Raw genomic sequence first — 12,241 nt, 5'->3', positions numbered from 1 at the left:
AGAAGCCCTTGTTGGCTTCCTCAGCTGACTTCCAATGTCCCCATGGTGCAAGGCGAACCTACGTCATGCCCAGCTCTCCAGGGCCCCGTGTCCCACAACCCCAGGACTGCAAAGAGATCAGGACAGGCCCCGGAAGCCCCATCCCACGTGGGGGCTCAGCAGGTGCAGTCAGAATTGTTGCTTGGCAACCAAGACTTGTGACACAGCTCACATCTGTCCTGGCTGCAAGCATAGGCACCAACCCGATCCAGCACCTGTGTGCTGGGAGCTCTGCTCAGAAGCTCCTAATACGCAAGCAAGGTGTTGTCCAAATGTTCCAAGTGACCCACAGCCACACTGGGGCAGGGAACACACAGGCTTTGAATCCCAGACCTACCTCTTACCATCTGTGGGAGGCTGGGAGGTCACATAAGCTCTGTGAGCCTCAGTTTCACTGTCTCTAAAACGAGCTTATGATGTCTACTAGCCCAGTCACTGCGCAGCAGCTTTGACTGGTGAATGTGTGGAGGTGCTGCCAGGGGTCCAGAGAGGGGTTCCCCTTCCTGGCGCCTCCGAGGCTGCCATTCCCCACCAGCCACACTCTGAGTCTGCCTGCAGAGGAAATCTTCCCCCTCTGAGGGACCACAAAGCTCACTCTGGCTACCCCTTCCCTGCCGGCCCCAGGCTGGGCAATGCCTATTGGGGGCAATATGTGGTAGGGTGTGATGAGGCATGACTTGCCAAGTCCTAAGCCGCCGTGTCCGAGCAGCAGCCCCAGAGCGCCTGCCTCTACCTAATTAGAGGCAGGAGGGATGTTTGGGCCAGTCTGGGAGATGGACCCCGCTTTAAGTGCCTAGCCTGGCCCAGGCCCCGCTACTCTGCCCATGGAGACACCCACTGGCCCGCGGCTTCCATGTGCCCTGTGGGCGAGGCTGCCCATTTCTGGGCATGGGCAGCTCGGCTTTACCCTTCACTCCACAGGGTGGGTAGGGTCATGGAACTAAACAAGCACTGGAGTCAGACTGACTGGGGTCCAAATCCCAGGTCTGCTCCTTACTGGCTGGGACACTTTGGTCAATTCACATGTCTGTCCTCCCTGACCCTCCACTGTCCCATCTTGAAGATGGGACTAGGACCACCCACCTCATAGTGCAGTTGTCAGAATTAGTACCACCGGTGTTAGGCGTGAGGGACCTAACAGGGCTTGGCATATATGAAGCGCTGGAGAAAGGTTCACACCCTAACAGACAAGCAGGCCACATGCCGTGATCTGTACACTCAGGGAGGAAGGAGGAGGAAAGCCAGAACTGAGAGCACGGAATCGACCCTGATTCCCTAACTGGGCTTACTGAGAAGTCGTTGGAGAGATTTAACTGGGATGCTGTCTCCTCCTGGGAGACAAGACCTCGACATCCACCCAGTGAAGCTGAAGGTCACATCAAATCTGAAAGGCGACTTTGTTCTTCCTGGCTTCATCTGTTATGCATGAAAGAGTAGACGGCGGGTGCTTGGGAGTCATAATTTGAGACATCCGGAGACTAAAGACATTGGCCAAATTTATACCGAAAGATGAACTTGTTGGGTGTCTTTTCAGATTATGGGAGGTGAAGAAAGGAGAGCATTTCTTAGTCATCTATGATCCACTCAGAATTCAGTGAGTCTGCCTGACATCAGAGGGCTCAGCCTCTGGGTTCTGGACATTTTAAAAATCGCTGTTTAAAAGGGACAAAGAGATACATGTTGGAGACCCCCACTGGAGCCTGTGGAGGGAGCCTTTCTGTGGCCGGCACCATGGGGCTCACAGGACGCCATGGGCAGCAGGACTCCTGGAGTGGCTCCAGGGAGGTCAGGACGTGGTGGGGTCAATGGTCCACAGATCCGAGTCTGGCCTGTGGCTCTGCAAAGTGCTAGGTGCAAGACAGCCTTCCTCCCTAGCCTTGGTGCCGCAGCAGTAAAAGGAGCTAAAAGCAATGGGCTCAGAAGAGTTCAAGTTTAGCACAGCCCCAGGCACATGGTAAGAGCTCCGTTAACAGCAGCTGTCTTTATTGTCAAATTTTACTTTGATTTCCTTAGGGTCTGAATGCCTTTTGCTCGGAGATAAACTTTGAGCTATCTCAGTAGCCACCTGTGACAAAATGTCTACTACCTCTGAGTCTCACAAAAACCAGGGAGGTGGGAGGGTTTAAACTTGCAGTAGCCTTTTCCTAAATGGGGAAACCTAGGCTTAAGCAAAAGAAGTGACCGGGGGCACCTGGGTGGCTCAGTAGGTTAAGCCTCTGCCTGCAGCTCAGATCATGATCTCAGGGTCTTGGGACTGAGCCCCTCATCTGGCTCTTGCTCAGCAGGGAGCCTGCTTACCCCTCTCTGTCTGCCTGCTTGTGATTTCTCTACGTTAAACAAAATCTAAAAAAAAAAAAAAAAAGGAAGAAGTGATCGATCCAGTGTTAGAGCCTAAGTGAGGCCTTGGGTCTCCCACATCACTAAAACTCTTTCCACCATCGCCCACCCCCGTCTCCAGTCACAGCAAAGCCGCCATCTGGAGTCCACTGGGACCCTGTAATGAATGCATGTTGGGGACCCACGTTAAGAATGTGACAGAAACGATGGGCATGCTCCCCAAGAAAGACACACATGTGCGTGATCCACACATAATCACACGCACATTCCATGGGTTCACAGACCCCTGGCCAGGAGGCCCTGCCCTAGGTCCTGCTGCTCCAGATCACTGGTGTGGCCCCAAGCCCTCTAAGATGAGCTAACCGCATGGCCACACCTGCTGGATGAGACGGCTTCCACCTGCGGACCACAGACCATTCCCCCCACCACACCTCAGCCTTTGGTCACTGCCACCGCAACCACTGAAGGCAGGAGCTTCATGCTCACCAGGCCATGGGCCACTCCCTCCAAGTGCTCTTTGTGGTTCAAAAAGAGAACCTTTATTACTCCATCTTTCCCTCATGAGAACGTCTTTTACAGCAACACAAAATAAAGCACAAGACTCATCTGCAGACACACGGGGGCACACGGGACAGCTTGTCAGCCAGGGACACACAGGAAGGCCAAGTCCCATTCTTGGTCTCTTTCTCTCTCTCTCTCTCTCTCTCACACACACACAAGCACAGCCTCTCAAGGCCAAGTCCTGTTCTCTGTCTCTTTCACACACACACACACACACACAGCACGGCCTCTCAGGGGCTTCTGGACCCTGGTGCCAGGGACAGTTGGCATTGGGCCCACCCACTGCTGCCTCACAACAAACCCACAGGCCCGCACCAAAGTCTGGGGGGTGGGGGCGGCAAGGTACAGGAGCAGGGCAAGGAAAGGAACAGATTCCAAAGTCTGATAAAGACTCTACGAATTCCCCGCACCCCCCCGCCAACTCCTCGGCCAGGCACTTCTGTCTCTGTGCACCGATTCAAGTGCTTGGAGAAGTAGATTCTGAGAAATGGTGTGTGTTTTCCCCCGGCTGGTGCAACCTGCAAGCGTCAGTGACTTGAGCTCAGTAAAGCCAAGCCCAGGAGGCACCTCCAGGTGGAGATGCAGCTCTGCTGGGAGCCCCGGGGTGGTAAAGTGGGAGAACAGGAGACTGAGGACAGCCAGCCAGCGCCATGCCCCGACCCAGGGGCGAGAGCCAGGAAAGAAGAGCGTGATGCTTCAGAGTGTGGTTTGGTTTCACCCTCCCAATTAGCATCGACACTTCATTTCCACGGAAATCGGCAGCCAGACAGCTAGCAGGGCAGGAGGCTCAAGCCAGTTGTGTGTGGAAAGGCACCAGATGGTTTGTTATGAAACACGTTTTGGTCAGAAAATAGCTGGGGTTTTTGGTTCCTGGGAGGACAACAAAGCCAGAAAAAAGGGAGGTGTGAGCCGGGAAAGGCGAGAGTGAGAGGCAACTTTGGCATCAGACCTACTTCTACTCTGCACTCTACCCCTTCCACAGTCAGGGCCTGTCTCCTCCTCTGTAAAATGGCGACAAAGCAGTCCCGACCAAGTCTCGGTGCTCGGTGCCACACGTTGTCCCCGGAGGCGTGGGGAGTCAGAGCTGAGACCCCCATGCGGACACAACAGGAAGAGTGGGCATGTGCCCGTCCAACTCAGGGAGAAGAGCACGGCAGGGGACCCCGATGGAGGGCAGTCACAGATGATCCCCACTGTTGCAGTCTCTCTTGGGACCCGTGGGCAGCCAATTACACTGGTTCCGAGCACCGACGAGGCCCACCCGCGGGGACTTTGGGCCTTCTTGCAGCGGGGCAGACAGGAAGCTCCCTGCAGTACAGCACTGTGGAGGAGCCCCTGAGGGCTACACCTGCTGTGTGTGCTTTAAAGTGCCAGCTGCACACCGTCTTTGGTCGGGGGCAGCCCCTCCATTGGGGAGCCCGAGGCGGGGGCGCAGGCCTGCTGGGCCCCAGCCGAAGGCACACTTGAGGACGCAGCGCTCTCCTGAGGCTGTGGGGCCCTCCTGTGCTCCGTAAGGAGTGGGGGCGCCGCCAGGGAAATCTGGGTCCTTAGAAAGGGAGAAGGGACAACAAAAAATGCTTTGGTCACCGTCCTGACACCCACAGCAGAGAGAGCTGGCTCAAGAGAGGGCAGAAAGCTGGTTAAAATACTGCACTCGTGCCGGACGCAAAACCGGCTTCTGAGTTGAACCAGGAGTCACTGAATAAATATTCAAGGCATCCTTCAGTTCTTACAGAAAGAGCAGAGCCAAAAAAAAAAAAAAATGTCCTCCTTCCCCCCTGCTTGACTGGAGGCAGCTGTGACTCGCAGGCTGACAGCGCTGCCACCCAGCAGAAGAGGGCCAGAAGTCCCGGCGCCTGCCCCATGCCGCCACAAGTGGCTTTGGTCTGTCACGTGTCCCACCAGCACGAGGGCCCTCAGAAGCTGAAGAGGTCATCCTGCTCTGCACCGCGGCCATCGGGCTTGTCCCAGTTGACAGGTGAATGGCACTCGGCGTAATGGATGTCCTGTGCTGTCAACCCAGTGTCCAGGACCTGAGGGTTCGTCCGAGAGTGCGCCAGCCTGGAAGGCAGAGCTGTGTGAGCCCAGGGCCCCAGAAGGGGGCTGGCAGGAGCCCGAGCAGTAGTGCCGGGGAGAAGTGAGAGCACACCAGTGGGAGAAGGCCAGGACACAGGGGCTGGAGAAGAAAGTCCTAGACATCAGGACAGGTGACGCCTCTGACCAGAGTTTGAGGACCAAACAGCTGAGAAAATTCTGGGGCAGGCAGGGGCATTCCCGCCACAGAGCCACCCTGACCCTGACTCCACCGGGGACAGGTGGGAAGGGCAGCGCCGGCGCAGACAGCGAGGGACACATGCGGGGTGGAGGCAGCGCAACCGGCGCGGACTAGCAGCGAGAACTCTGTTATGGGAAGGAAGACAGCCCAAGCGTCCAAAGAACAGAGAAGTAAGTTAAGGACCTGTACAGCCCAGGTCCTTAGAGGAATGGGAGGCAGTCAATAAATGAGGTATTTACAAGGAGTTTTTAACAGGCTGGGGGAATGCTCCTGATTGGTCAGGGTTAAGTGAAAATCAGGATCCCCAAAGCAAATACCATTGTGAGTGATCAAGGCAGAAAGAAAAATGTATATGTATAGGATTAGCATGAATTAAACCCAAAAGTCTGGGCTGTGGGATTACAGGATGGTGTTATTTCCTGTTTAATGCTTTGCTGATTTTCAAAGTTGTTAGTAAAGGGCATAGGTTCTTAAGTAATCTGGAAAAAGCAAATGGAAGATTTTTCTTAAAATGAGGGCGTTGTAGTCAACTAGAGAAGCAGGAAGATGGTAAAAAGAATCTCTGTCTCCATGAAAGAGCCACCCATGCCGACCCCCTATCTGCCCAGGCCGGGCCCAGGGGTTTCTAAGCAGGTTCTGGCAGGGAAGGAGTTGGGAAGGAAGGAGAGGGCTGCAGGCGGCTGCTCAGGGTTCCCAGAAAGACAGGGACGTCTGACTGACCAGGCCCAGTGTTCAGAACCCGGAGCTGCCCAGGGCTCTCTTCAGCCCAGCCTTCTCCGTGCCATGTCCCCAAGCTAAGGTAGCCATGGCTACAGGGCTGGCCCCTGTGAAGATGGGGAAAGGCCATCAACCTCGTCCAAGACCAAAATATCTCCCTATAGTGCCTGACATTCCTCCTCTATGTATCGTTCCATGGACTTCATTAAGCATTACCTCCTCCCTGCCCCCTTCCACAACTGCAAAGTCTCTGGAGGGAACAAAGCCTGCAAAAAGCCAGGTTTGGAAGACTACACCAGCTGTAGAAAGCTGGAATCAACCTGAGCTGCATAGTGTTTAGCACATCTCAGACTGTGGTAGAGAAGCCACTAGGAATAGTTTTTGATTCAACAGCAAGAGCCTTTTAGCAGACCTGGCCAACCCGACAGTGAGTTCCCCATCCCTGGAGGTATTCGAGTTGAGATTTTACACCCTGGCAAAGGTCAGAGTTCATATTCTCAGATATGGCAAAGGACCCCAGAGACCAGCCCACAAGTACCAGGCCCTCTTCCCCAGCACAAAGAGCCCAGCTAATGTTACCTCGAAAATGCTTCATCCAGGCCATCATCCAGCTCCTTGGGGAAAACAAAGAAGGAGATATGAACCCTCAGTGGGGGAGACCGTGCTCACAGCCAGGCCCTAGCCTGGCACTGGGTAAGCTATGGGGACTCGGGACACAAACACAGGAGTCTGGTGGGTGCCTGGGGAACAGGCACACACATCTCAACACACAGGCCCAAAAGTAGGGTATAGAACAAGACAAAGAACACCTGGGGGGTGGGTAGAATTCCCAGCTCTGCCACAAGACAAGGGACCCCTTGGCAAATCGCTGCTCCTCTCTGGGATTCAGCTTTTCCTTCCATAAAATGAGGGGGTTGGATAGAATAACGTAGATGGCTTTCAAATTCCAAGAGCAAAGAGGGTAGGGAAGAAGGTTTTCTTGCTTATCTCCACTTCCAGGCTCCTGAGGGAATAACTCACAGCAGGAACCCCACAGCTCTGGTGGGTAAACAATGGGCAGGGCTCCTTGCAGCCTCCCTGAGAGGATGGGTAGGTGCTAAGAGTGGTTCCCAGGCAGCAGAGAATGGGCCTGATACCTACTTGAAGGGGCCGCAAGGAACGGGATTTGTGTCTCTCAAGTCCATCACCATTCCAGATATTTTACAGTTAAAGAAAATGACAAAAGTAACGTGTGATTCTGCAAGTGATCCGAGAGCAAAAAGGGGACGTGTGGTGGACATGTGACTACAACCTGTGCCTGACCTCATGGCGTCGGACTGATAATGACTTCCATCACTGTAATGTGCTCATGTGAGATGCTGGTATGTGGAGAATTTGGATGAGAGGTGAACAGGAATGCTATGTACTGTTTTTATAACTTTTTTGTTAAGTCTGAAATCATTTTCAAGTGCAAAAAATTTCTGTATTTAAAAAAAAAAACAAAAAAAAAAAACAGGGGTGCCTGGGTTAAGCCTCTGCCTTCAGGTCAGGTCATGATCTCAGGGTCCTGGGATTGAACCCCGCATCGGGTTCTCTGCTCAGCAGGGAGCCTGCTTCCCCCCCTTCTCTGCCTGCCTCTCTGCCTACTTGTGATGTCTCTCTGTGTCAAATAAATAAATAAAATCTTTAAAAAAAAACAGTTTCCTCTGGGAAATTCTGCAGGCCGAGGTCCTCATCTTCACTGAGGGAATGAAAAACCTGAGACACAGAGAAGTCAGGGGGGCTTGTCTCAAGTCACAGAGCGAGTCAGGGCCCAATTGCTAACCACCGGGCTTCAGGCTCCTCCTTCAGATGGCAAAGCGGGGAGGGGTGTCGGAAGCAAACCGTGCCCACGCCAAGAACAAGGGAGCCTTTGGCTGGTTCTGTGGTGGGCCGAGTCACAGGCGCTCAGACCAAGAGGTTGGGCATTGTGAGAAGACAGCTGTGCTAGGAGTCAAGCCTGCTGGGGATGCAGCCCTGAGTTCAAAGGGGACATTGTTCACCCCCCACCCTGGGCCTGGGCGCTGCTGGGCTGAGTCTGGTCCTCCCATAGGACTGAAGTCATGGGTGCCAGGGCCTGGGCCCTAGAGAAGCCTCAGGCCTCAACCAAGGATCAGGCATAGGCTCGCTGGATTCCTGCAGGGTCCCCAGGCCACATGACCACTCACCCAGACAACACTGCTATTGTTCAAGCCTTGAGGCCTCGGTGCCTCATCCACGTTAGTAGTATTAGCGCTGACTGTGGACAGTGGGGCCTTGGCCGTCTCTTCCAAGTCCAGCAGGTTCCCAGTGGCAACCACTACGAGGGGTCCGGTCAGGTGTGTCAGTGGGAGGAGTCTCCTATTTCCAGGCTTCATCTCCAGCCCCATCCTAGAGCCTCCCAGGCCATCCTGGTCCTGACCCCATCCTCAGGCATTGCCCTCCCAAGCCTATCAACAAGACTACCCAGAGCCCCACCCCATCACCTCCCCAAATGGCTGGACAGCTGCCCACAGGGCCCAAATTTCACCCCAACTAATGTTTTAAGCTAAAATTTTCACATTCACAACAGGCTTTAAGTATTTTAAGAGATCACATAAGATGTTAAATGTACTGAGAAAGGGGTAAACACATATTTACATATTTGCATAGACATATTTGGAAGAACATGCATCAAAAAGAGTAACCATTCCCTTTTATCTGCATTTTCTAATTTATCTATGTTGGGCATGTATTATTTATTTAACAACAAAACAAAAATAAAAAACCAAGGGTTTGCCCCAGCCCTGGAGGGAGTGAGTAGGGCCCTCTGGATGAAGGGCAGCCCCCGATCATGCAGCTGATTCCGGCCCCATCCCCTGCCCAAGACTCACAGCTCTTCAAAGACGGGGTGCTGTCTCGGAGGCCCCCGCCTAGGACGTCCCCGCCCTCTTGGCTGGCTTTCTCCCTCTTCTCCTTCTCTGTGGGACAAAGGCACAGAGGGTTGCAGGCCCCACAGCCAGCAATCACTGGACAGGGGCCCACATCAGGTGTCCAGCAGGGAGAATAGAAACTGTAGATCTGACCCTCATAAGCACCCTGGGGGAGGGAGACAGCTGTTCCTTTCCTTCACAGGGGGACAATGGGACTCAGGGAGGTGAAGGAACCTGTCCAAAGTCACACACCAAGTAGGTGAGGAAGAAGAGAGTTGGGCCTGGATTCCAGGGCCTTTAGTACCCACTCCCCATTTCTCTTTCTCTGCCAGCCTTCCCCTGTTCCATTCTCACCCCCCACAGTGTCCCTGAACAAGACTCACCTTCCTTGGACATCTGCCAAAACTCAAAGGCGACTTTGAAGGCCTGAGCGACTGTGAGGGTGACAGCCTGGGCCTGAAAAACAGGAAGCGGGGTGGGGAGGGGTGCCTGTCAGGCAGGTAACAGCAAGTCTGAAATGCAGGCCTGAGGCTCTGCTCTGTCAAGGCCCTGAACTGCCAGATGGGTGAAGGCAGAGTCCCAGCCCCTCCCAGGTCACCAAAATAGCCCTGTGGTGTCACAAGGCCACACCCTCTCCAAGCAGACTGGGCCACATCCTCACCACTGGTAGGTAGCGCAGCCAAGGTTCCCAGCCCCAGTGTTTGCAATGGCTGTTCACCTCTACTTTTTCCCCTTTCCTTTGGGCTTCTCTACATTCAAATAACTAGGGGCTTACTTCTTCTAAGAAGCCCCCCTAATTACCTGAGGATTTCACACTTAGCCCTTGGAATTAAAGAACAGAAAAGCTAGAACTGCAAAGTGCCTAGCCACTGCCTAAATGACCAACTTCTAGAGGCAAGGGTTAAACTCCGGGCAGCCCTACGCCAGGTGTGAAGGGAGTGCAACTGGATCCACAATTGAGTGTGTGCCCATGGCAGGGGACCAAAACCATTCAGGGCCATAACGCACCTGGAAGAGGGAGCCACACCTTGGCTCTTCACCCCTGAGGAACTCCCAGGCACCCTGCCAATTCTCTCAGGTCACCTGGACTGGGGCCCCACAGGCCCACCAACATCTCTCTGGCATCATGTCTATCAAAGTGGCACCAGCTCACATGCCTGTGTCTCCCTATCTGGATGCTTCCTTAAAGCAAGAACCCAGTCTAAACACCTTGATCCCCAGAGCAGGCCAAGCCCTCCAGAGGTGCATCACTGCATTAGCCCAAGGGGCAGGCCTCCTGAAGCCTCACTCAGCCAGGACCTACCCCCAGCCCACATTCATGGCAGCCTCCTCCTCTCTCTGCTTCCAGTTCAGGGTTAATCACAGCTCAGCTGCTGTGAGTGGGAGTCCCAGAGCTCAGCTGTAGCCGGAAGCGACATCCAGCTTCCTTCTGACAGCTCGAGCCTAGAGAAGAAAGCACCAGATTCCTTCAAGTGCACAAGTTCAGGCCTACCCAGCCTTGCTCAGACCCATTCCCTTTCCCTCCACCAGACAACCTGATTTAATTGAGAAATGAATCTGCGGCTACTGCCTTTAAAACTCTTTTTTCTAAAATTTAAAATCCTTAAACAAGCTGACTGATCCATGCCAATTAAACTTCACGAAGTATAAAATCTCATTTGAATGTCTCCGTCATTTACATTTTTGATGGAAGTACGGGCGCTTTATGGCAAAACTTAAATATGGTAATTAAGTATGAAACTCTTCACAGCTGTTTACAATTTAAGCTGTCACGTCTGAATCAAGTTTAATAGACCCAGTTACCATTGAGAATTGCCCATGAACTAAAAATATGGGCTGATTACCAGCCGGAGTCAGCTCACTACATACCCAAGACGCGGCTGGTCACCTAGTGTGGCAGGGAGATGGAAACACCATTACTTTTGCTTCCAGGATATCTGGGGCCATGAACCTGATACTGGTTTTGCATCAATCTACTCATTCATTTGCATACATTCCTGCCCTTTCGCCCTGAAATCCCAAGCTACAAGAAAACCAAACATAACCCAAGATGCACGTGTGTGCAGGTGGCTGCAAGTCCAGGCCGGGCTGGGGCTCGGGCGGGCCCTGATCTCTGGGGCAGCTGCCGGAATCTGGGCAGCATTACAAGAAAGGACTGCTCGAGCCTGCCCAGGGGGAGGTCTTCCTTCCCTGATCCCGCAGGCTAAATGCTTCTCTCTTCTAGGAGTGCCTCTGGCTTGTGAGTCCCTCAGCACCTGAACCAGGTTCTACCTCACCCAGTTTTTCTTGTCTCTGGCTTGTTCCCTGTAACCAGGCTGTGAATTCCTTCAAGGGACCAGGTCTAGCTCAGGACACCCAGGATCCCAGACCCCAACCTAGTACTCAGACCAAGTACGGCCATGGGTCCCTTAAGGCCCTGCTGGCCCAGAAGGATTACCTGAGGAATGCCAACGGCTGCGTACAGCAGAACAGCTCTGCCCCAGCCTGCCCGGGATAGAATCTGTTGGGGGTGGGGGGGTGCGGAGCCACTTTGTTTACTGTCAGTCCACCCGCACTACAAACCTGGGCCACATCAAAGCCACAACCCCACCTTCACTTCCGAATCCCGAGGCTGCAGGGCTGGCGGAGGCCTCACAGTTGGGCAGACAGAAGCATTTCTTTCTGGGGGAACTCATCTTGACCGTGCCAAAAAGGAATCACCGGGGAAGGGAGGCCGGGTGGCTGTGCTGCCCGAGCTGAGTTGAACAGGGGGGTGAACCAGAAAGGAACCCCCTTCCCGCCATCCTGGGTGGTCACAGACTTCTAGCCCAGAGAAAGGGTAGGGATACACGGAGACTGTGGGCCCCCAGCCAAAAGCAACAGGGGCTATGTCGGCATGCAAATTCAAGTTTCCCCCACAGGCTGACTCTACCCACCCACCCTGGCTCCAGTCACATCTGAGTCCTCCACCACCAATCATACCACTTAATTCTGCACCTGCATCTTTGCACATGCCGATTCCTGCGCACTCCCTCTCTTACCACTCCCACCCCCTTTCTCTTGGCCGGCAAACTCTTAACTCATTACTCAGCCTTCAAAGCTCGAAATCAAAATGTGTCCTTCTCTGGGAAATCCTACTGACCTCTGGTGAGACTTAATGACCTCCACCCTAGAACTGGGTTCCAGTTACCAAATCCTGGCCCTTCTGCCCCACCACCCTGTTGGTATCTCCACAGCCGATTCCCTGGGTCCCCAGGTCCAAACACAGTGCTCAACCCAGAACAGGCAGCAGTGGACAACTGGGGAGGCACCTGACCACTGGGGGGCTGCAGAACCTGAGACCCCCATTTCACCTTCTGCCTCCTTCTCAGAAAGGTCCACTAAGCCCTGAGAAGCTCAGGATTTCCAACATGGCCAGGTTACT

At 53.8% G+C, this 12,241-nt stretch overlaps 1 protein-coding gene across 4 annotated transcripts in view; it reads right to left on the bottom strand.

The window, feature by feature from the left end:
- The window catches only part of LDLRAP1 (low density lipoprotein receptor adaptor protein 1), a 46,043-nt gene that overhangs the window by 17,874 nt on the left and 15,928 nt on the right, over positions 1 to 12,241 (bottom strand). The window contains exons 5-9 of one of the 4 annotated variants that reach the window (XM_059376701.1): positions 9,222 to 9,294; positions 8,800 to 8,886; positions 8,116 to 8,246; positions 6,509 to 6,543; positions 4,621 to 4,998 (exon numbers count right to left, since the gene is read on the bottom strand). In XM_059376701.1, coding sequence (XP_059232684.1) covers positions 4,854 to 4,998; positions 6,509 to 6,543; positions 8,116 to 8,246; positions 8,800 to 8,886; positions 9,222 to 9,294 — 471 coding nt within the window. In that variant the 3' untranslated portion in view covers positions 4,621 to 4,853. Of the gene's footprint in view, positions 1 to 4,620; positions 4,999 to 6,508; positions 6,544 to 8,115; positions 8,247 to 8,799; positions 8,887 to 9,221; positions 9,295 to 12,241 lie in introns of those variants that run through there. The other 3 variants (XM_059376702.1, XM_059376704.1, XM_059376703.1) reach the window with 3 other exon arrangements.

This window comes from Mustela nigripes, chromosome 14 (assembly GCF_022355385.1).
Source record: "Mustela nigripes isolate SB6536 chromosome 14, MUSNIG.SB6536, whole genome shotgun sequence".
Lineage (NCBI taxonomy): Eukaryota > Metazoa > Chordata > Mammalia > Carnivora > Mustelidae > Mustela > Mustela nigripes.
The sequence above is the reverse complement of the archived record's forward strand: the minus strand, read 5'-3'. Positions and strand labels throughout refer to the sequence as shown.